At 39.4% G+C, this 24,838-nt stretch overlaps 1 protein-coding gene across 1 annotated transcript in view; it reads left to right on the top strand.

Moving 5' to 3' along the window:
* The first annotated feature begins 1,222 nt into the window (after nt 1-1,222).
* The window catches only part of CRIM1 (cysteine rich transmembrane BMP regulator 1), a 174,129-nt gene continuing 150,513 nt past the window's right edge, over nt 1,223-24,838 (top strand). The window contains exons 1-2 of the mRNA XM_048505050.1: nt 1,223-1,993; nt 15,700-15,870. Of these exons, the coding sequence (XP_048361007.1) occupies nt 1,639-1,993; nt 15,700-15,870 (526 nt within the window). The 5' untranslated portion in view covers nt 1,223-1,638. The remainder of the gene's footprint in view (nt 1,994-15,699; nt 15,871-24,838) is intronic.

Raw genomic sequence — 24,838 nt, 5'->3', positions numbered from 1 at the left:
CAGGACTAAGACAGCCACCCTAAGGCGGATTCTGCATGGGCCAAAAACAGTGGTGTGAAAACGGTGTAAACCCTTTGACACCATTTTAAACCATTTTACACCGTTTTCTGACTGCTGTTTTTGGCCCATGCGGAATCTGCTTAAGTTTGCCCCAGCATCAGGAGCAGAGATGTGTTATTTCTTAACTGACTCCACTCTCAGGTAACTCGCTATAGAAATGCAAGTCTGCTATTTCTGCCAAGGAGACCATTTTTACTTCACACTGTTGGGGAAACATTCAGCCATTCCACTTGCAGAGTAAGGCCAGAGATGCAGGCATTCCTTCAGGCTTGAAAAAAAAGGTGTGTGTGTGTGTCAAATCTTTTCTCTGGGCCATCCAAATGGCACTCCTGGAAATAGACAATTCTGCAGCCCCTCATTTCCAGGCTATGTAGTTTAGTGGAGAGAGTTTTCTAGACTCTTTTAGGTCCATGAGAAAAACAGGAACTTTTGAACACACTATCATGTTTCCACAGTCCAAAGAGGTATTTCACACGGGGCAGTGATTTCTCACTAATCTGTGCAGCCTTTGGTTCTCCAAATCGAAATCCCAAAAGGAGAGCTTGGGGATGATTAGGTAGAAGCTTGATAGTCAGGTATTTTTGTTCGCTTGCTTTAAAAAGGTTGCCCGATAACGCCAAAGCTCGCTCGAGGGGGAGGACCAAGCAAGCCACGTGATTCAGAAGTCGTGCAGTGCGGTCCCGCAGACACTTTCGGGAAAGCCAAGTTGGAACTGAACGGAATTTGCCTCCGCAAAGCATCTGTCCCTGCCTCAGTCTTCCTTCCATCACCGCTGCCCTCTATTTAATTCGGGGGCAATCCTCGCCCGCGATCGGCTTTCCCGGACAGGCTAAGCATCCCACCGGTGGATCGATCGGCCTCGTCCGGGAGCCGCCGCTTCCCCCGCCTCTAGGAACGGGACGCCACGGGCGGGGGCGGGGCCGAGCGGGAGGGAAGTGGTGGGGGAGGGAAAGGGGGAGCGCTAAGCAATTGCCGCGGGGCCCAAGCCGCAGCGCCCTTCCTTGCTCCGCCACAGAGAGAAAAGCTGGGAGAGAGGTGGAGCCAGGCAGCAGGAACGTCCAATGAGTGGGACGGAAGCCAGGCTTGGGCGGGGCTAGGTACTCCACCGTCCAATGGGGAAGGATTGGGAGGGGGTGGGGGTGGAACGTAGGGAGCGGCGAAAGTCGGAGGCAGTAAGAGAGTCCGGAGTCGAGGAGTCGGTGCGAGCGTTGTGGCTTGGCTCGTGTTCGTTCTCTGACGCCCGTTATAGCTGCTGCGTAGTAGCCGTGCGCGGGGTAGTCGAGGGGCTTCGGGAAGCCGGCGCGGGTCCAGGCGCGCGCATAACTCTGAGCCTGAGGGGGGTCGGCACTGCCTCACACAGCGAGGGCGGCCAGGAGGGGGAAGCCGCTGCCTTGGAGTAGAAGTTTGGCTGGAGCCGCCGCCGCCGCCGCCGCCGTCATTGTCGCGGCGAGGAAACTTTTCTCCAGGGGCAGGGGCGGAGGAGGTGCTGCTGCCGCCGCCGCCGCCTGGACTGGGCAGGTCCGTGCGGGACCCGGAGACTCCGTGTGGATTGGCGGGGGCTTCTAAGCCCTGGCCGGGATGTACCTGGCAGCGTTGGCCGCGGGTCGGCGGAGCCGGGGTGTGGGCGGCGGCGGCTGGCACCTGGCGGCGGGGTGGCTGCTGCTGCTGGCGCTGCTGCTGCTGGAGGAGTGCGGGACGCGGGCGTTCGTCTGTCTGCCTTGCGACGAGTCGCGGTGCGAGGAGCCCAAGAACTGCCCCGGCGGTGTCGTGCTGGACATCTGCGGCTGCTGCTTCCTGTGCGCCCGGCAGCGCAACGAGAGCTGTGGCGGCTTCTTCGGGCTCCACGGCGCCTGCGACCGGGGGCTCCGCTGCGTGATCCGCCCGCCGCTCAACGGGGACTCTCTCACCGAGTACGAAGCGGGCGTCTGTGAAGGTAAACGCGGCGGACCGCTTATCCCTGCCGACCCCGCTGCAGATAGAGCGATCTCACCCCACCTCCTCCTCCCGGGGAGCGTGGAGGAAGCGTGTGTCCAGCGGCCGAGAGTGCTGAGAAAAGGGGTGAGGGGCCGTGGGCTCCAGGGTCTCCCCCTCCCGCCCCAGTCTTCCTCCCCCTTCCACTCCGCCTGAGTCGACGGATTGTGGCTCTTCGGGGTTCCCTCTCCCCACTCTTTGCTACTCCACGTTCGCCACACTGCTGGTGTGCAATCCAGCGAGTACCTTGAAAGGTGGCAGTTTCCTTCCAAGAGAGGGTGGAGGCTGGCTAGTGTGGCGTATCTGTTTTCCTTCCTTGTTAATGTAGTTATAGGATATGCGTCTTTTTCTTTCCCCCACCCCCGCCTGGTTATTTTCCATTTTGGGCCACATCAAATACACACCTACTGACCGCTTCTTTAACCCCCACCCAAGTCTCTGAAGTTGTGTTTTGCTGCCGGTATTGGAGCTATTCCTCCTCGCAAGGTGGATAGATGTTTTTGTTCTCTTTTTTTCCTTAATTTTTTTCCTCTCTAATCATTCCTTTCATCACTTTTTAAGGTCTGTGCTGGTCTCGTGGTGGGTAACAAAAACAAAACTCACCTTTTCTTCTCTGTATAAAAAACATGTCAGTGTGAGTCTGATGTAGATATCTGGCACTACCCTTTCAGTTTACTGTTTCCTTTGACATTGAGGTCTGTTTCACTACCTGCCTTTACAGCCTAACCATGTTGACTTGAAAGAGAGTACTATGACTACTGCAAGGTTTGTTGCCTAACAGATGCATTATTATGATTTTAACGTGCAAAACATTTCTGTCAGCGCTTGCAAGGAAGTAAATATCTAGTGGTGCCCTGTCCATGCTTTTTTGCAGTTTTGGAAGCTTTGGGCTGTCACTGTTGCATCTTTTTTTAATGACCCAGTTTTCAAAATGTTGCAAGTACTGTGACCCTGTAGGTTTAAATAGTAAATTATAATGTATTGATCAGCAGTTAATGGTCTTGCAAAAGTTGTTCAGCATTATCTTAATTGGTATCCTTTCATTTTCTGAGTTGCAGTAGCCCCCAGTCAAGAACCCATGTTGCTAATTTTGTAATTGTTTAGTAATGGGACATAGTAATGGGACAAAAATTGATTAACGTGTTATGTTTATTCCCATCACTTTTGTATCAGCATGGAGAGAAAGGGGATCCTTTCTTTTAATAGGTAAAAAAGAAGCCTATTCATATTTTATCACCTTCAGTTTGCTTTAAAATAGGTGCTATCTGATAAATGAAAATGTACAGACTGCAGTCAAGCAAAATATTTCTGTATGTGTCATGAGAGAGCCTCTGTTACTGCTCATTAACCAAGAGAGAAAGCTTAAAAAAAACCAATTCTGTTGTAGTAGATGAAAATCTGCATGGAAAATCCCCCCATTACCCCCCTCCTTTGGCCATTTGCAGAAAGGATAGCTTTTGTCGATCCACTAGAGGGCTGCAGAGAGTTTAAAAATTCCTTTGAGAAAACAGAGGCAGTCTTCCAAAAAACTGTTAAAAGCATACTAGTCTCTTCCCTTTGTACTCTAAAAATGACATAACTAAACATTACCTTTATGATATGTTAGCCTGAAATTTAGTATTGCTACTTGTTTTGGTGTGAGACTGACTTCAGTATTTAAACTCAGGTGTGCTCTTCTCCTTACCCCTTTTTTGCCTAGTTTTGCATGATGGAAATCATCATAGGTTTGTTGGGCTTCTGGCATATTGCTGATAATTTCAAGTTGGATTTCTTCTTGTATTGATTAACTTATTTCTGCTTTATGCTACTCAGCTTTACAAAGGGTATAAGCATTTTGAATTAATAAGTCGTATAAGAAATTTCTGTTATGGAACAAGTTGAACTTTGCATTCTGCTATGGTATGTTTTGAGCATACTTCACAGTAATGTTGCTGTGGAATTATGCTGATGATCTGCTGTAATACCTTGATACCTGACTTCCTTACTGTACAGTGGTGTGGAGCTTTCTGGAAATGTTTGGTGAATTATAATTTTTTTAGGAATGATGGAGCTTCTAGTATTTTAGTTAGAAGTAAATCTGGCATACTGTGCTAAAAATAAAGAATCATTTTATATAATGGGCTTGACAGTACCACTAGTTGTACCTGCCTTAGCTATCACAAGGACATACTACAGGGGAATTAACTAGCTGATACTGTCATCTCACACACAATGGTAATCAGCTGAATGAATATTTGATGACTGGCTTTAAACTTTTAAGAGGTTTACAAGACATCCTTTTATTTAACCTTCCAGGTTACAGTAAGATACAAAAGCCTCTTAATGTTACTAGAGATAGCGTTTACGTCACAAATATCCTGTATTAGCCTGTATTAAAACTGTAAATACTAATATGAATGTAACTTGCAGATGAAATTTTTTCCATGGAAATTGTTAATACAGTTTTTGTAGAACATTTTTTCCCCAAATCTCCTTTTCAAGTCAATTTCTTCCAGTACAATTTTTATACTGAAATGACCCCTACTGGTCACAGTGAAGAATTTAACATTGAAGTTTTGTAAAAGGTTCATGGGGGGGAAATGAAATTGTAGACAAAATTGCTCTCCTAATCCTACTGATATTAAGATGGATTATGTTTAAAATGGGAACTGAGAATTACGATTTGTACCAAGTGAGGGGTTTAGCCGACAGGTATGCATTTCCTAGTGCTTTTTAAAATTCAAATAATCACTAATTTCATGGCTCTGTTTTCGGTAGTTTTGTGATTGTCTGGCAAGGAAAGTTTTGATAGTTATCAAAACTAGTACTGTATATACTGGCGTATAAGACTACTTTTGAACCCTGGGAAATCATCTGTAAAGTGTGGGGTCGTCTTATACGCCAGGTACTCTTATATGGCGAGTATATCCCAAACTCTATATTTTAACTAGAAAAGTGGGGGGGGGGGGTCGTCTTATACGCCAGTATATACGGTATACTTTCTGGTGCTTTTCTGTTCTCAAACTTCATAGATGTGATAAGCTGTACTAATATGATTAGGATCATATCAAACTATTCTTTTATTTGAAAGAAACAGTATGACAGCTTGTTATGAAACAAGTGTTTGCATTCATACTTAATTTGCTTATGTTCTTGTATCTTAAAAGGAATTGACTATGTGATTGGCTGGATTTAACCATATTTACTATTTGTACCCAACATTGTAACACTATAACATTCTGCAGTCAAGAAAATGTATTGGTCTCCAATTAAATGCACATGCATTTGTGAAATCAAGGAATTTGTTTGACATATCAGTCCAGCTATCGCCCCATATCATAGCCTCACTAAATACAGATATAATAGAACAGCTTTTTCCATTTTTATTGTAGATCAAATACAATAAAATTTCTTAAATTGGTTAGCAAATATCTACATACAATTATGGAATCGATATTTGTTGTAGAAACAACTTTGTCTAAACTGCATGAGAAAAAGAAATCTTGGGGACTCTAAATATGTACAGTGGCAGCAGTGGTGAGCCACTAGAAATGAAGTTAACATCCCTGTGACCATTCTGTTCATAGGAGAAACTATGGTGTCTGAATTAGTTGTCTGAATTAAACAAGGAATTAGAATTAGAAAAGAAATACAGAGCTTTGATTACATGTGCCACATCTCACATGTGTTTGAATGTTATGATAGAAGATAACATAGTTGAAAGGGGAGAATACCATACAGAGCATGATGTTATGCATGGCATATGTAGTGAACAGGTTTCATAAATGGGTATTAGTGTGGAAAGTATAACAGTTCTTTAAAATTTTGTTTAAGGAAGCGGGGTTTTTTATATGAGAATTTAAGTCCATAGACAGGTGGAAATCCTTTATTAAATTAAAATAAAACTACTTAGGCAATGCTTTAAGATTATTTTTTTGACCAAGCATTAACTGCTAAATGAACAGTATTAATTGCTGTCTAAGGTATGGAATCAGGCTCGTATTTACATACTGAAAAAATGGCATTTCCCTATTGGCCATCTTCACTCTGAAGTTAATCATATAGCAGTTGTCTTCTGTTGTTGAAAAGAGAAACAAATGTGTGGATACTTTCAGAGTTTCATGTCTGGAATATTCTGTGTCATGGACTCAATCCTGAACATTTTTATAACAGTGCTTGTCAGGGTAGTTTGTAATCCTTCTGGACATATTGTTGTAAGATGTGAGCATCTTAGCAGTATACATGAAATCCATTTTTGTTACAAAAATATACATTGTTAGATGTATAATACAGTATGCACACACACAAGTGAATATTGTACTCTTCCAGTTATAATTTGTAATAATCTTAGAACATATTTTATACAATTGATAATCAAACTGTTTTTCCTGACATTTCAAATAAATTATGTTTATGTCTAAAGCTTCTTCAGCATCTTTTTCTTTATTGTACCGTAATGGTTGAACTTCTATAAGTTTTCTTTATGTTTTCATGGTATGGCTCCTTACATTATTTTACATGTTTGAAATTCCAAATATCGTGATGTTGGCTCATTCCGCACATGCAGAATAATGCACTTTCAAACTGCTTTGAGTGCTCTTTGAAGCTGTGCAAAATAGCAAAATCCACTTGCAAACAGTTGTGAAAGTGGTTTGGAAATGCATTATTTTGCGTGTGCGGAAGGGGCCATTGATTTGAATGCTTATAAACAATTCTGCTTCCTGTAAGGGCATAGGTATACTACAAACCTGTTTCATTTTGATACTACTGTGGCATAGCTTTCTTCAGCCAGTTGACATTTGGTATCATACTGAATTTTTTTTTTCTAAGATTGTAGTCACCTTGGAAAATTAAAGTTTTTCAGGAAAGCTAATTTGTATATGTAAATTGTCTTATGTCTGCAGTGCATATGTGCTCTTACATTTTTGGTGTTGCACTTGCTTTTCTTGTTAAACTACAAAAAGTGTATTTGCATTCAGCAACTTTGTCATTCTTATGCCAATTTCTAAAGATTATTTTTAATTTGAAAAATTATATGGGTTCTGAATGTCATTAAACACTTTGTAACTGAACACAGTCTCATATGACTGTCTGCTGATACTGCTGTTTCTGTGCAGAACCATGGTTAAAGCAACATTTTCAAAATCTAAAACTGGCAGGATTATGTGGCAGTCTGTTCAGGCATATCTATTTGCTATGAAATCAGTCTGGTTTAAGCTTCTGTATGCTTCTCTTGTGAATATTGCACATTCTCTAGTACTCGTTTACATTTAATTTTGTAAACTAATAAAATTATCTGTTTGGAATATCTGTAGGAACTTGTGTTTAACTCTCATGGTAGTTGAACAAGATCTCAGCCACAAAGTGAACAGGGTGTTCAGCAGTTGTTTCCATAAACGTTTTTGATACTAGTATTCCAAAGTACCATGTGGAAAGTATTTTACAAAAAAAAGCTCATGTGGAACAGTCCTCAAAGACAAGGTTTCACAAGTTGTTAAAGCAAAGGACTGACCATTTTCTTTTCAGAACTGTAATTTTAACTATTGTGTTTTTCTACTTCTGTTCTTTATACAGCTGTGAGACCTGTACTTCTAATAGTTTGATCATGTTGCACCCACAAGCAGCCATAGATAAGTCATAAAGGAATGTAGTATTCAGGAGTACTTCCTATCCTTTTTGTACTCACATAATTGTAGAACTTGAGGTATCTTATAGATAACTTCTTTGGTCCTGTGCATGAGACAATGTCTTGATATAAGAAGCAACGTGTTTTGTATTAACAGTACATGCGAATACCTTGGGTCACAACATTTTACCTATTACTCATTTTTATAACTAGCATACAATTATATATAGTACACAAATTGACTCCATTAATTATGCTGGAATTAACTGTTGAAGCAAAGTCCTAAGATTGGCAGTGCTAAGTGCCATTTTTGGGAATCAGATACCTCTGAACTAATGCCTAGGATTTGTTGTATATCTGACTAGTCTTATGCAAGCTCTTCTGTTTGTTGAGCATATGTAATATTGACAGCCTTTAAGAGCTAGAGTTAAAGCTTTAGAAAGTGAGGGACTGTTGTTAAAGTGCATGGCTTTGTTGGCAAGTTGATATTTGGCAGAGATATCTCTACTTGGATGGACTAGAAAAGACTAGAAAATTATACAAGATTGAAATGATAGCATGTAGATGTGTTTTATGATAAAACATAGTAAGACTTCTTATACAGTAATTAATTAAAAAGATGGTGGTGTAGTAGGATGGAATATGTGAGTATTAAGGTAAAGTATAGGACAGAGGAAAGCCATATGATTCTGTGCAGGAGGAGCACACAAGCGCTACTTCTGAAAACAGCTTTGACACTAGGTTGGATTCAACCCATTGCAAATACAAGGTGCTTTGTAGAAACAAATTTTTACCTGCAGCCCATTTAGACCTATGAAAAGCTAAACCATTATTGATGAAATGCCATGTTTAGATATTTGAAGGGATGTCATGTTGGTGAGGGAGCAAGCTTGTTTTCTACTGCTCCAGAGACTAGGACCAGGAGTAATGGGTTCACGGTGAAGGAAAAGAGATTCCACCTAAACATCAGGAAAAACTTCCTGACAGTAAGGGCTGTTCGACAGTGGAATGCACTACCTCGGAAGTGTGGAGTCTCCTTTGGAGGTTTTTAAAGAGAGGCTGGAAGGCCATCTGTCAGGAGTGCTTTGACTGTGTGTTCCTGCATTGCAGGGGGTTGGATTTGATGGCCCTTGGGGTCTCTTCCAACTCTATGATTCTATGAACCTGGAAAGGAAGAAACCATTCGGGGACCTGAATTTGCAATGGGGGAGGGAGAGAGAGGGGGATCCTACTTTCTGATTATTTTGCCATCTGTGGTTCCTGTTGTGCGACAGGCAGAAAAGACTTCATCTGCTGTTGCATCTTAATGTAGCTGCCTCAGTTAAGCAGCTTTTTTCCCCTTGTGGTTCTTCTAACACAGTGATGGCGAACCTTTTCGAGACCAAGTGCCCAAACTGCAACCCAAAACCCAATTATGTATCGCAAAGTGCCAACACGGCAATTTAACCTGAATACTGAGGTTTCAGTTTAGAAAAACGGTTGGTTCCGAGGCATGCATTACTCAGGAGTAAGCTTGGTGGTAGTCGGTGGCTTTGCTTTGAAGCAACCTTGCAACTCTTCCAACAGGTGAATCACGACCCTAGGAGGGTTTACTCAGAAGCAAGCCCCATTGCCAGCAACCAAGCTTACTCCCAGGTAAAGGATTGCGCTTTAGTTCTTCGCATGGAAATCAGTGGGGTTTAACAGCACTTAACAGGGTTACCTACACTGCTTCCCCAAAACTAGGTCTTAGGTTTAATGCTAATAATAGAGCCCAGTGGCCCAGGCCAGCCTAGATGTGTGTGTGGAGGGGGGGTGACTCTGCTTGCGCGTGCCCACAGAGAGGGCTCTGAGTGCCACCTCTGGCACCTGTGCCATAGGTTCGCCATCATTGTTCTAACATCTGCTGTTACTGGATGAGAAGGTGCTGCTGGCAGAAGGAGAATACAGTAAAAAAAACCTGAACACCTTATGTTTGCACTTTGTAGCATAAGATTTTACAGTTGTGAGGATTAGACATCTAAGGCTGTCCCTTGTCCTCAGATGAAATATCATGTAAAAGTTTGGAAATTACTTTAGCCATCGGTTGCATAGCAAAAAAAAGTTTCCAAAGTCAGGGACAGGAATTTGCAAGTTACATATAATGAGTCTATATAACGATGCTGTTTTCTGCTATGTAGTTTTTGGAATCGTGTTTACATAGTAGCAATGGTGAAAAAGATTGCAGGTCATTACCTAGGGTTACTGTCATTTTATTGATTTTGTAATTCGTGATGGTCACAATACTGTCCTTTCTGCAACTCCCTAGAAATCTTTACAGTCCAGACATTTTGACATATTCCACTGTAACCAAGAAACAAAGCCTACTAGGAGCCTGTGTTCATGATAAGAACACAGCAATAACAGGGAATTGCTTTAGTATCAATCCTGCTATTCCTTGATTTTCCTGCTTTAGAAAATAATGACTCATTCATTCCATTTGGTAAAATCAAATTCTTGCATTTGGAGAAACTGTTGTATAGGGGACAGCTTTTTCCTTGGCTGACCCTCACATATTTGTATGTAGAAGTGTACATTGCATTCCCCCAGACAGTTTTGCAATAGTACTAGCTATTATTTCAGCCTCTCTCAGACCTTTTGCTAGTATTTAATATGCTGCATCTGTCAAAGGCAAATAATAGTTGTCATTTATTTTATATACTATTTAATTCTGTGCACCTGGCTAGGCAGGGTAGGATGGCTTGTCTCAGGGAGTAGTTTTTTGAGGCTTGATTAAGAAGTTACCTCTTGTCTGTTATATATGTTTTTGCTGCACAAGAAGGCACTATGTACATTTATTTTGAGACACCAAAATTCCGGGGCCCATCCCTGCCAGGTGACTTGCTTTGTAGAATGTATAGTATGAAAAACAAACAGTAAGTGAGGAGTAAGAAGTGATGGTAACTTAAATCAGTTACAGGTTTGCTTGACTACAGTATTTGTTTATGATCTTTAATGTTAAAAGTTAAGTTTTTATAATTTTAGTGTTAGCTAGGTAGAGGTTTTAAGAAATACAACTGGTCCAAACAGGTCAATGGATGGAGCTCTGTTTTCTCCATGTCTACCAGCTGCTACACATTGGCTGTTGTTTAAACCAGCTTCCTTAGAGGAAGCTTCCTGTGGGAAATGGCAGAAATATGCTGATGGGTGTGAAGCCCTGTTGTCAACTGAACTATGGTTAACTGCTAAAGCAGTTTCTGAAAATATTACTAGTCCACAAAATGTTATTAGCTGATATGTGCAAAACACACCTGTAATGTGTAGCATGCTGACCTGTGGTGGGCAGCAGGAAGAATCAGTACAGTTTACAAAAGAGGCCTACCCGGGCATCCAGATATGATGCTTACTCATTTTAGCTGGGTGCTTTTTAGAAGTTGGTGGTATTGGAATTGATTTCCTAAGAAAAGAGCAACTGATATTTGAGAAGTTGGCTAATGGAAATTTATTTTAATTTACATAATTTATAACTTGCCTTTCTGCCCTCAACAGGGCCACCAAGGCACACAAGCTGATTCAACTTCAATGACTAAATATATTACCTTAGCCATCACTTTTTAGTTTTTCATCTTCTATGTATTAAAAAAACATTCACTATTATTAATTGGCTGTTTGGGGGATATTGTCTCCAGCTTTTTTATTGTTAAGTGTAGGGAATGTCTTAAATAATGGAAGCTTTAATAGTAAAATCTTGCTGTTAACAACAGTTCATTCTGCAAAGGGTTCTGAAATAGTTTACTTCTGTGCACCACATGTGTCTTGATTTAACTTTTCCTATCCTGTTCTTCTAATAGAAATAGTGTACATAACCTATTGCTCCTTGTAACTGAAACTGGTGATCAGGAACTTACTGTTCCACTGTTTGTGATGTTTTGGTCTATCCAAGTTATTGCACTATTTTTGGTTTTGGATTTTACTGGAGATTGTTGCAGCTGTTTATAGCCAAGGTTGACTTGAAAGTGCAGTGGGGTTTATTTCAAGTATGCATAAGTAAGATCATTGCATTGATAGTAAAACACGGAAATACTTTGAAAATCTTAAAGATGCAGATGTTTGAATCTGAAGGAATGTAACCAAAGAGTCATTTTAGACTGTTTAGGGTTGGTAGTGAGAACAAATAGCAGTAATTTACTTTTACCCTTGGGATGTTGTTGTCCCAGCAAACACTTCAGTTAAACAGATTCATGTCTGACAAGGTGTTGTTGGGTATTTGTGTTTTTTCTCTTAGTAAATGTAATCGCTAAATTTGAGACTGTCAATGCTAGTGAAATAGTCCCTATAATATGATAGAAATCCTCATTTTTGTTGAGCCTGCAGACACTTCTGGAATTTTGAAAAAAGCTGTGGATACCACCATGGCAATTACAAATCATAGAGAAAGGTATTACAAATCATAGAGAAAGGCTGGTATTGGTTTTCTGCCTTAGAAAGAAATACAGTGGTTTTTCTTTGTTTCTTTCTTTAAAATAATGGATTGTTCCCTGCTTGATCACAGGAAGCGACTGCTGAACCCAGGGAAGCTGAGGGCACACAGGTGTGATTTGACTGCCCAGAATTATTTTAGTGGGAGTGACCCCAACTGTTGTTCTTTTTCATCCAAAACATTTATCATTTATCCCAAAGAGAAGTGAGTTTTAGGAAACACATTGGCAGGTACAGATGGGTGCTATGCTTTCGACTAGTATCCAGCGATGTCAACTGTATTCCCTTCCTACAAATGTTCATCCATTTTTGAACTTTTTAGAAAAGTTGCTACATTTTTGTTACTTTATGAAGCTGATAATTATTTTTCTGTAAGAATACTCACCAAGCTACCAGTGGTGAGGAAGTTGTTCATCCTTTTCTCTTTTAAGGGAGAAGAATTTGTTGTACTGAGAATTTGAGAGCTATTTAGCACTAGGCTTGCAACTGATTTTTACTTCCATTTTCAAACACAGTTTTCTTGTGCTTCAGAAGCAGTTCCACCTTCTGTTCTGATAGCTTCTCAGCCAGATAAAGGATAGAGAGAAACAGTGAGACAGAGTTCCACATCACTGGGGAAAAAATGTTCATGTTTTTGTACTACCTAGAAGATTAGAGATTTTTTTTTACAAAAACCCTGAAACCAGATATAGTTTGAAGTTCTACTAAAAAAAGCTTTTCTAAGCTCATGGCCAGGGATTTAGTGATGATAAGCTTACTCTGAAGTAAATACACTGTGTTTAATGGAGCTTACTGTCCTCTAACTGCATGAAGGCTTGCAGCCTTGAACATATGAAACTGCACTTATTCTCATTTGTTCTGTATCAGTGTCTTGAATAGCTTCCACAATTTATAATAATGCTGCATACTATGGCAGCAGTTCAAAGAAGCCTGTTGCATATAGATTTGGCTTTTACCCCAATCCTCCAAAACTCTTCTGGGTGTGCAAACGTGCTGGCAGGTACATTATTTAAACTGTTCCTATAGTTTATAGAAATGTAGCTGTGCTGCACATAGCTGAAAAACAGTGTGGGAATTTGGGTAGATGAGTCGCGATTTGTGTGAAACACGGCAACCAAAAGTTGTAGCCAAGAGGATACTCATAGTCATAACCATGGCAATGTTAGAGCTATTTGCATTTTATATTACTTGGAACTGCATGCATTGTGGCAGAATCAATAGATATGAGTAGTTGTCTAGGGTATGGTTTTGTTTTCAGATAGATCTCTTGCTGTCCTTCCCTTTAAAGGTGACACGTGGATAGGAATCTCTTAATGAATCTATTGTAGAGAGATTGGTTAAGTGACAAATGTTTTTGTGCTGCGTGTCCTTACACTGCTAAAACATATTCCTGATTTTATGGAGCAGTTTATTGTAGGCCAGTGGTGGAGAACCTATGGCACTCCAGATGTTCATGGACTACAATTCCCATCAATTCCCAATTGGCCATGCTGGCAGACCCTGATGGGAATTGTAGTCCATGAACATCTGGAGTGCCATTGGTTCACCACCATGGTTATAGGCCATCACTTGCTATGCCCACTGCATGTGTTGAGGTTAAAATGTTTGTCTGTATACCAGCTATGGTGCGTTAGTTAGACACACTTAAATGAGAAAGAGGTTCATACAGTTTGATACAAGGTACACCTGTGCAAATATGTACAGTATGGGCAGATGCAGGGAAGTGTCAAATAAATATTTTGATGTTGAAAATGTTTCATGAATATCCCATTAAGCAGAAGAGAGCAAGGAAGACAGTGTTGTAATGAGCTGTTTTATCCCTTCCCTTACAAACCTGGCCCCTACAATTAAGTGTATATGTGTATCCCATAAAATGAGACCTGCCTGGATTGACTTGGGGGGTGGAGGGGAAGTTATTATTAATATCTGGGAAGAAGAGAGTGGTTGGGGTCCTTTTTGAGTACTTCTGATGAGGTCTCAAGTAGTCACTATTCACGCTACTTCTGCTGTACAGCAGTGAGTCCATTTAGAAGCTGTTGTTCAGCAGTTCAGATGTGAACAGCCACTTTTGAATCAGCAGAAGTCTCATTTGATTATATTCCTGCATTTCTGAATGCGTTTTAGGCTTTATTCTCAGGTATATACTCAAAAACTGCAACTATGATGATGTGTCTACTCTTTCCCAACCAGCTGTTATCTATCTTTTCATTTGCTGCCTTGAAACTGTTTGGAATTCCAAATAGGAAAGAAGATGTGACCATATAAAATCATTTGAATTTTTTTCAATACATTGACCTTTGTCCCTTGGCCTTAGTTCAGATGCTCTTCTTGCCTCACCCTCATTACACTATTAAAGGGATTGCAGAAATCTGCCAGTGCTCATTAATTCATGCTTCAGTAATTAATGCACAGTCAAGTGTTGCAGAAAGGTAAGATCAGAATTAAACACAGGCTATGTGAGTTGTCCCCAGAAAGTGTCCCTTTTTTCTTGTTCCTGCAACTAGCAGCTAGTACTTTAGCAGAGGCAGAGAAATAAGCAGTGTAATAACATCATGATTTGGGATAAGTAATCCTCAATGTTGTGAAGACAAAATGGGTATGTAACTTTCTGCTGCAGTTCCTTGTTTCAAGTAACATGTCATTTTGCACATTACATCAGGAATAGGTGAAGTAGGCACTAAACCATACCACGATGTCCACTAACAACTTTTCTGATGCCTGCCAAGAGTTTTTATAGTGAGTGAGGCCTTTGCCCAGCAGGGCTTCTGATTGGCTATTGGAGCTTGAGCAGATTTTTTAAAAGTTGCCTTGGTAGCAGTTGCTGCCACAGCACAAGTGTCTTCACTGCGTTATTAAAGCTGAACTGTGTGTATAGAAGAAAATATTTTCAAACTATGTGTTCATTTTGAAAGTCCTCCTGTAAACAGAGCTTCTGCCTTTACATTTGAAGAGCTACATTTACCTCATTCCCTGACATTTTGTGGTTGTGCTCATCAGCCTGCATCAGACTTCCAGAGGTGCTTTCAGGCTTGAAAAGGTTGGGGTTCCCTGGATTGGACAAGACAATGATCCAATAGAATAGATAATACTTCATCGTTGTTCATTTTCAGCTGGTAGGTTGAAATGCATGGAAGTCTTCCATTTTTATGCATATTGAAATTTTGAGGAGGCATTAATGTAAAACTACTATGTGACTTGCTAACAATATGTTTAATAAACTTGGGCTTAAAACTGACAGTTTAATGTTGGCAGGTTTCACATTGGGGCTGTCTTATTGTATGTTAACAGGTGAGGCAACTCCAACATCTTAATTCAAACTGAGGCGGCAGTCAGGAGACTTGAACTTGGGCCTTGTTTTTCTACTCTTCTCTCTTCTTTCTTCTCTTTTAAGAAGATACAGATCTTGTCCTGCACCTTTTGTGTTCTTGCACAATTTTCATTTTTGCATTGCTACACTTCAAATAAGTGGAGCTGTTTTGGTTTACAGAACCGCACAGTAGAGATGTTTTAAAGATGTTTTTAACATTTTATGTTTTAGATGGATAGGCGCTTGGGCAAAATAGATCTCTTAAATGAAAATTACTAATGAGCTGCTGGTATTATAGTTGTTTCATTTTGGTTTTTAGATGAAAACTGGGATGATCAGCTGCTTGGATTTGAGCCTTGCAATGAAAACCTGATAACAGGCTGCAATATAATCAATGGAAAATGCGAATGTGATACTATTAGGACCTGTAGTAATCCCTTTGAGTTTCCAAGCCGGGATACTTGCCTATCAGCTTTAAAAAAGATTGAAGGTAAGTCTGTATTCACTAGTATTTGACTTGTAATTGTTAATGGCACATCATGTTGAAGGTTTAAGATGCAATTCTTTGTACTTTAAGAAGCATGCAATATTGGCGATATTAGAGCAGTATTGTTGACTAATGAGACATTTCTGATTTTACGGGTACTCAGCAGATAAAAAGTTGTTCTTGTGGGGAGAAAATGATTGGTGATTGTATATTGCTTTGGCTACATATCATGAATTAAGATTTTTACTCGGTACATTCTTGAAAATCCTTACAAAGAAAGGAGGCTGGTTAAAATTGTATAGTTTGCAAATATAGCTGTGTTCTGTATTGTTGGTTGTTACTGTATCTTCAAACATCTTGCTCACGCCGGACAGTTAAATATGTAACAGCAAAATCAAGTGTGCTGTCTTGTCTAGGGTAAGGCTTTTGTCTTTCTTAGAGTGCATGTGTTAGGAAGCCACTGTGAACCTGTGTCCTGTCCTGTGTGTATGTAACAAAGTAATTACTTATATCATACTTCATTTTCCTGGTTGTCAGCTGGGAAATTCTCTCAAGAAGTTACCATTGGAATACTTCTGTTAGTTTTATGTCATCAATTTGTACTCACATTTTATGTGTTCTCATGTTCTGGCCAGTAGCACAGACTGGACCCTTATAATAATTAGAAGATTAGAGTAGAAGAGTAAGAGCCCTACCTTTCATCTATCAAACCCTACCTTTCATCTATTTCCTTATTACAAATGCTGAATAATAGAGTGTGTACGATCCAAGTTTTAATAGGTTATCCCGAATTAGTTTATATGATCTGAGCGCTATCCTGTAATCACAAATTAGTGTATGTATACTGAGGAGCTCTGAGACGTTTGAAACAGTCTACCACTTGCAGTTTATAACTTTTTATTTTTAACTGGAACAAAATCTATGTAATGCCTTTCTATCATGGCCAACCAAAGTGACAGAAAACATGTCACAAACTTTCAGGCTCATCAGAATTCTTAATCAGGCCAGGCTCTATTACAAAAAAAAATTTAAATGGAGAAAGAAAGCAGATTTTCCAGGTCAGGATCTTAAGACCCTATCTTGTTGGCCTTTGTTACATGCTGCCAAGCTTACAGTTAATTACTGCCTGCAGTCTGGGAAGAAGAAGCAAACAATGGAAGGTTATCTCATTTGAATAAATTCAGTCTAGCAAGGTCCAAATGTCACTCAGTCTGAGAGCAGATGGGAGCATTTGATAGTCTATATTTTAACAATGGAGATAAATATTTGCCTTTCAAGATTTTTGCAAATGGTTAATCTGCTGTATAATTTTCTTGATTGGTTGTAAATATAATTTATCCAACGTACTGTTGTAGATACGTGATGTATTTTATTCTATTGCAGCTGATTAAACTGTGATATGTTGTTATCTTTACCTCTCCATAGCTAAACTGTTGGGTTTGGGCTTCAGGATTTCATGCTGGCTTTACCATTTTGGCAATAGTTCATGCTAACTGGTTTCTGCTGTGAATTAGGATTGACTAGTTTTGAATCCTGGTATCGTTAATCATGATTAATGGCCAAGATTACTGTAGTGAAGGCTAAAGGATGGAATTTATTAATGAGTAGGAAGGGACTAAAGGAAAGTGTGTGATCCCAGTTCAGAGTTACAGCTGCAAAGGTTTTTGTCCATTCTTGTTCATGAATACCAAATTGACACGCCCTCTTTGAATTTTCATCAGCACTACTGCTGTTTACAGGGTACACATGCTCACAGTGCTGTACCTTTCCACAGTGGCTTATAATGTGATTATTTTGGTAAAAAGAGAAAATTAGGAGGCCCTGAACTGTATCACACAATGTTAGTGGAGTAAAAGTCTCAGTTTAAGGGGAAAAATTCTTGTAGTCTCAGTCTAGTGCATTAGATTATGTGTGCAAATCAGCCCTTTATTTGTTAGTTTTATAATCTGCCCTCCCCTTCATAACAAATGATTCCATACAGTAAAACATATCATATTACGATATCAATCCCTTGGCATCTCAACTGATAAATCATAAACCAATTCAGAGGGAGGGAACAAATCAGAAAAGGATAAAGCAAGGTTGTGGAACAATAACATATAGAGAAAAAAGGGAAGGGAAGAGAAAAGAAAAGAAGGAAGGACAAATGGGAGGGGAAATATAGACCTAGGTCTGGGGAAATCTCCCTGTTTTACAAACCCTGCAGAAATTAAGCAAATCTTGCATGCCTGGATCTCACTTGGGAGAGCATTCCACCAGGCCAGGACCAGAGCAGCCGGGAAGCATCAGGCTCTGGTTGAGGACAGATGGTCATTTTCTGGGCCCGGGATCCACCAATATGTTGGTATTTGCTGCTCTAACTACTTTAAGAAGAACAATTTCCTTTCAGAGGGAATTGATCAAGTGTTTTCTGTGTGCCCTTAATTGCTAATTAAGTAGAACACAGAATACATTGTTATACCACTATTACCATATAGACACATGCCTCCAGTGATACATACGTTTTTATTGTGCCCAACCAACATTTATGCAAATTTAAGATAACCCCTTGAAATTGAAGACACCCCCCTAATTTATATGGCAGTCTTAGGGGAAATAACCTAGTCTTGCATTTGAGTAAATATTGAAATTAATATCATCTAAACAAATTAATCCGAGACTTGGATGGAACTTTTTACATTAGTACGTTATCAACTGCATCTGTAATGCAGTCATCAGTGATGATTTGAAGATCTGATCATATGTTCCTCCCTCTCTGAATTTCTTTCTGCCTCATATACTATCTTGATCTACCTCTTCTCAGTCTGCCCAGACAACTGTTTTGAGGGAACATTTTAGGAGGCTGCAGTAACCAGTGAACTGTCTATTACAACAGACACATGAGACATAGAACATTGCATTGTGTGTTAGTTATATAGCTTTGTTTGAAGTTATTAAAGCAAGTAATTGTATCATAGCTAATGATATAGTTCAGTGACCAATCTGTATAGCCAAAGCTGCTTTGCTTTCTGTAACTCTGGAATCACCAACATGTTAATTGTTTGAAAGGAGGAATTGCCTGTGTTTCTACTTTCTGAAGCAGTTCATAAAATGGTAAAGCTTTCCTGTAACATGTGGAATATAAATTTAGAGTAAATTTTCCTAAAGTTGGTTAGAAATGAGCAAAATACCTTTTTAACACCATTTAAAACATACTTGCCTTCTGTAGCTGAGTAACTAAAACTGGTTTAGCTGGTATTCCAGCATTTTCTAAGGAACACTATATAAAAAAGCAATTCACGTCAAATCCTTTTTTTAGATGTACATAGCTGTCAGGTTTCAGTTTGTGATGGCATCCTAGATTGAAATCTCCAGTAAGCTTCTGGAATATGTATGATCAAATAACTAGGTATGGTTTTTTAATGCAAAGAAATACCTTTCTCCCCTTTTGAATGTCAGAACTTGGTATCCATTAATATATCAAAGATCCTTTACATCCATAAAATATTGTAAATATATATTTAAATTAAGAGACACTTATCTTGCCATTCTAGTTCCAACATGCCAAAATCAAAGCAATGCAAATATTTGATGCTAACCCATTCAGATTACAGAAAGCAAAAATTATGCAATAATACACTGTTCTAAGGTTAAAAATATCTAGTTTTGATAGTTTCTATTAAAATATCATTTTTATCAGTAAACTATATAGTATTGTGATACTTTCTCATAGCATGTCCTTAGCATGCATAAACACCTTCCCTATCTAATTTCTAAATTATGATTACAAATACTGCTGTGCAAAATCAGCACTTCTAAAAGCAAAACATTTTTCTTGGTTTAAAATAAAGCAGGGGTCAGTCACAGTTGTGTGCTGCTAAGAATGTTACATTTACATAGCGTAGGTGTTTAAGGTTACTACAGCTACATGTGAATTTTATGGTTGAGTCTAAAGTCCTTTGTCATCACTTTAGTTTGTTTTATTTCTAAAGTAGGAAAGTTGTTTTTCAAAAGTATGAGGAAATGGTATGCGTTTGGTAGCTGCTGTCTTGTTTGTTCTTGCCTTTCCATATTTCAAGCTAGATTTTGTATTTATGTTTAAAACTATTGTATTTGTTGGTTGTTGCCTTTATTAAAAATAATTACTACGGTGCTTGGTGCAATCTGGCCTAGTTGATGTTGTCCATAAAATACCCTAAGTCTTTGCTTGTTATCCTTCTGAATAAATGACAAAACGTAATTACAAAGGTTATCTGTACAATGTTAAAAGTGACTCGGTAAGGAGCTCTTTTCACTAATCAGCTGCTAAACTTCCTGCTATCAAGGAAGTTCATCTGAGTTAGCAGAAATCAAATGTGAACTACAGAAGATGCTAATGATTTTAGTGGAAAGACTGGGGTAGAGGTGGGAATGGTAGCTTGGTGGTTTTATGCCTGTTTTGTATGCAGAATGATCCAGGTTCAGTCCTCTGTATTTCTAGCACATGATGTGAAGCCCCAGACAGTTGATGCCAGTCATAGTAGATCATGTTGACTTTAATTGAGTACTGGTCTGCGTATATGGCAATTTCGTGTTGCCATGTAAAAGTTCTTGTAGTAGCATTTCAGGATTATCGGTCAATTGGGTATTAAGCTGATAGTGTAGCTGGTCTTCTCTTTACAAAAAGACCGTGGGGCTAATTATAGAACTGTGACCAGATTATTCAAACATTAATATGTTGCTCATCCCAAGTGCAGTGGTTCTAAAAGTCTTCTCTTCCTTCCTGGCAAATTGCTTACTCGAGGTAGATGTTTGTACACTTAAGAAGAAGAATTTGAATTTATACTCCACTTGTTTTAATTGTAAGTCTCAAAGCAGCTTGCAAATGCTTTCGCTTCCTCTCCCCACGACAGACACCTTGTGAGAGTTCTGAGAGAGCTGTGAATAGCCCAAGGTCACCCAGCAGACTTCATGGGGAGGAGCAGGGAAACAAATCCAGTTATCTAGATTAGAGTCTGCTGCTCTTAAACACTGTGCTATGATGGCTCTCTAAGCCTACTGTCTTGAAACACTTCACCTTTGATTTGTGATGACACAGTGAACATACCAGAAGCTGTTCTCACAAAGCATTTCCAACATGACTTGGTAGCTGTTTAGATATATGTCATATAGCAGTCATTACATCTAATTTGAAAAGGTGTTCTGGACCTTTCTTGCTTTACATTGTTCTGTAAGTGGAATGAAGAGCATTCATGCATTGTGGAGGGTTTCTCCATGACTTGACACCTTGAACACTTTTAAATTTGTATTTGGTTGATAGTTATTTACATCAGTTACACCCCAGTTCTTTCACCATTGAGTATCCTAAGTGGCTTACATTGTTCTGTTCCCCATTTTATTCTTATAACAACTGTGAGGTCGGCTGGGTTGAATGCATATGAGTGGCCCAGGGAACCCGACTAGCATCTGTGGCGGATTGAAGAGTTGAACCTATCTAGGTCTCTCAGATGTAGTTTGATGCACTCTGACTACACTAGTTCCTTGTCCTGTTCATCTTACAGTTTTTAGCATGTATATGTTACGGTGATCAAATTCAACAGAAGAAAATTTCGCATCCAGAATATTACCACATTTGGTAAGCAAGTTAATTTAGGGAACTAGCTGCACCTTTCAGTATTTGAAAAGAATGGTTCCATTGTGGTTTTGGTTCAGGATTAAAAATAAATGTATTTAGTAAAACAACTGTTTTAGATATCATTGGTTTGAGCTTCAGAGTTGTAAAACTTTTTTGTTTCACTAGTATAAGGTAATAGTTTCTGAAGTATAAGTCTAAGGTCATTAAAACACACTCCCCCAACTTTGTTTTGTGAAAATGGCTGAAATAATTCCAGAGACCACATGCAGAGTCTGAAACCAGTAGTTGCTACTAACTTTAAAAGTTTTTTAAAACTCTTTTAAAAAAACAGTCACCTTTTAGGACAACAAATGAATTCTTGCCAAGATTGCAATGCTCACTCATTGGTTTCTGAATATTACTATTTTAATATAATTCTTAGCAAATTGCAGTATTAGATGAACTCCTGCAAGCCCAAGTTCAATTTAATACATGGTTCTCATCTTCTATTATTATTTCACTATCTAATTGGAACTGGACCCCTGCAGGGGGAGCAAGGAGGGTGGAAAAAAAAGAGGGGAGGGTAGAAGCTGGACATTCTGTTGACGTATACAGCTCTTAAATCCCAGATGCATTTCTGCACCTAGATGTATACATAATCTTTGTGCCGTGACCCCAGAGGGCTTTCAGTGGTTCTCAGCTGTTGCATGCCTTCCATTGTCCTTTGGACTTGACTCTTTCCTTCTGTTTCACTTTTCCACTGCTATCTCCATTAGTATATTTGGGGGGGGGGGGTCAAAAAGAGGTGAGGCGGGGGGGGGGGGGCCAGAAAGCCATCTATAGGGCTTAATGGATTTCCATCACCCAGAAGGGTGGTATAGGTACATGAACCAGGCCATGGTGCAAACATAAACCTGGGGTGGAAGCCAATTAACTTTGGCACCATCCCTGGGAATGCCCCACCCCATGCCAGCACCCAATTGGGACACCAGCACAGCTCCATGGTGGTCCGTTGTGTTCCAGGTTTCACTGCTGTGAAGCTGAAGAGTGACTGGCTGCCAGTTCCTTTGCCCCTTCCACTGGCATGGTGATCCTTGTGCCCGTGGTTGGTGGAAACACAGCCACATTAACCCCCATCTGGATTGGGCCATAACATTTTAAGTTCAGTACTTCATTGGATTTGCAGTTTTCATAACTCAAATTCATAGTTCCCCCTCAGTCCCTTTTAAGTTCAGCATGAATGTCATCCTTTTCTCTGAATTCTGCTCCAAAAAGTATGTTTGTCTGCACTGCTGTTATAGTCATTTGTAGCTGTGCAAGTTCTGTTTGCATTGTGGGTTGTGGAGAACAAATATTTGCAGCTCTGAAGAGTTCTCCATCTGTAAAAAGAAAAGTATTATTTTGACTTAAGAACGTAAGATGTTAAGCAATAAGGCATTTTATTCTATGAGAGAAATAAGGTGCCTTAAACTGCTATTTTCTGAGCTTCAAACAGCTGTAAAAATAGGATTCAAACTTTAGTTCTAGTGTTGTAAATAAAGGAACATTGATTTAAAATGATGGACTACTTTGAGCATCAGTTGGTGAATACTTTGGATGTCACTAATGTTTTTGGACCTGTGGACACCTTTTGAATTCTGACACAGAGTGGTGGATTCTGCCACAGAATGGCTACCAGTCAGAGTTACATAGAAACAGAATAAGCGCAAGTGCAGGGGAGGGGGGGGCAGTAATTAAAAATATGCTGTGAAAGTGAGGTGAGAGAATGAAGCAAACACTTGTGGCAGCTGCTGCTGAAACAGCTTTTTAAAATCTGAATACCAGTAACTAATCAGATCTTCAGTGGCCAGTCAGAAGCCCTGGGTAAGAGCCCCACCTACTTTCTAAAAACAATCGGTGGGCACCAAGAAGGATATTGGTGGGCACCATGTTGGGGGGCCCTGCATTAAATCTTTCCATGTCATCCCAGAAAACATGTGTTATACAGAAAACAATTTCCCTAGTTGTTACTACAGTTGTTACTACAGTTGTTACTACAGTATTGCATCCAATGGTGTTAGTGATATTATGTTCATTTAAGTTCTCATAGTTAAAATGAAGGCTTTAGTGTAAGGGTTAGAAACTATATTTTGTTCTGTGTTCTAAAGTGTGGATTTTAAGTATGATCTGTATTTTTGTATAACATGCAAAACTAGTTGTCATGAGCTATCAATTTGTATTTGTATAATGCCTGTTATAATTTATTAAACTGACTTGAAACTTTTTCACTGTGGACACAAAAATGATTTTGGAAAAGTAAAGAGAATATTCACCTAGGAATTAAGAATACTGTCTGTCAGATGTTCTCTGACCTTTGGCTAACAGATAAACTTGCAAAGGAAATGCTTAACATTCTAGCATCAGGGTTTCAGTCTTCATATTACTTGGCTTTCTCTGTTCCACAGTAGTTAATGCTGGGGTTTTTTTGCGGGGGGGGGGGGAGTAGATATTGGATAATAGGCCAAATGCTAAACGTTTCCACAGTTGCTGTGTAGTGAGGCATAATTTAATAACTTAAATAAATAGCAACAGTAGCAAAATAACTTCTGTTGAGTAAGTTTGAGGTCTCCAGAAATTTTCTTCATGTTAAATGTTTAGCAACCAAGTGCCTGTGAATCACCTTTCACTTATTAAAGATGACTCAAATGCCTTACAACATTATGCACCAATGAAAATGTTACAATTCATAAACAAAAACAAGTTGGTAAAATCTTGATTACAGATATTCCAAGGATAATAGAGCTAGAGATAATCCCTACAGTTCACAAAAAAATGTGTTGTATAAAGTGCAGAAATTGTTTTTAAACGTACATATCCTAAAAATGTTCAGATATAAACAGACATTCATATAATGAAAGTACACTGTAATGTCCTGCAAAGTATGTTCCTCACCTTACATGATGAAGTCGTTCAACATTTGAAATGTGGGACTTCAGTGTTTATCCTGAGGTTTTCTGTTTCAGTTTAATTGGTTGTATAGCTGTTCCACAATAAAATATCAAACAGCCTTGGTTATACATTTTTATGAATAATGGAGTAGCTATTTATCATGCTTTGTGCATGAAATTTAATTCCTGTTTAGCACATGGCTTATTGGTAGAGCGGCTTTCTGCTTGACCATATATGCCAACTCTATATTTTTTGTTTCAGGAATTCCCATTAACAATCAAGGCATGTAATAAAATTTACAGTAGATAGAAAGTTGTTCTGGTTTAAGTGAGGGCTTCAGGTTTAAATGGGCTTGAGCCTTTTTAGGCTTGGCAATGTAATTGTAGACTTTTATCATTTCAAGAACTAAGGGAATCATATTTAAAGGAAAACACCATCAGACCACATTAAATCATTTGTCCTGGTTTTCAT

Source organism: Sphaerodactylus townsendi, linkage group LG01 (genome assembly GCF_021028975.2).
Source record: "Sphaerodactylus townsendi isolate TG3544 linkage group LG01, MPM_Stown_v2.3, whole genome shotgun sequence".
NCBI classification, from domain to species: domain Eukaryota; kingdom Metazoa; phylum Chordata; class Lepidosauria; order Squamata; family Sphaerodactylidae; genus Sphaerodactylus; species Sphaerodactylus townsendi.
Note: the sequence above shows the minus strand (reverse complement) of the source record. Positions and strands in the feature narration are given on the sequence as shown.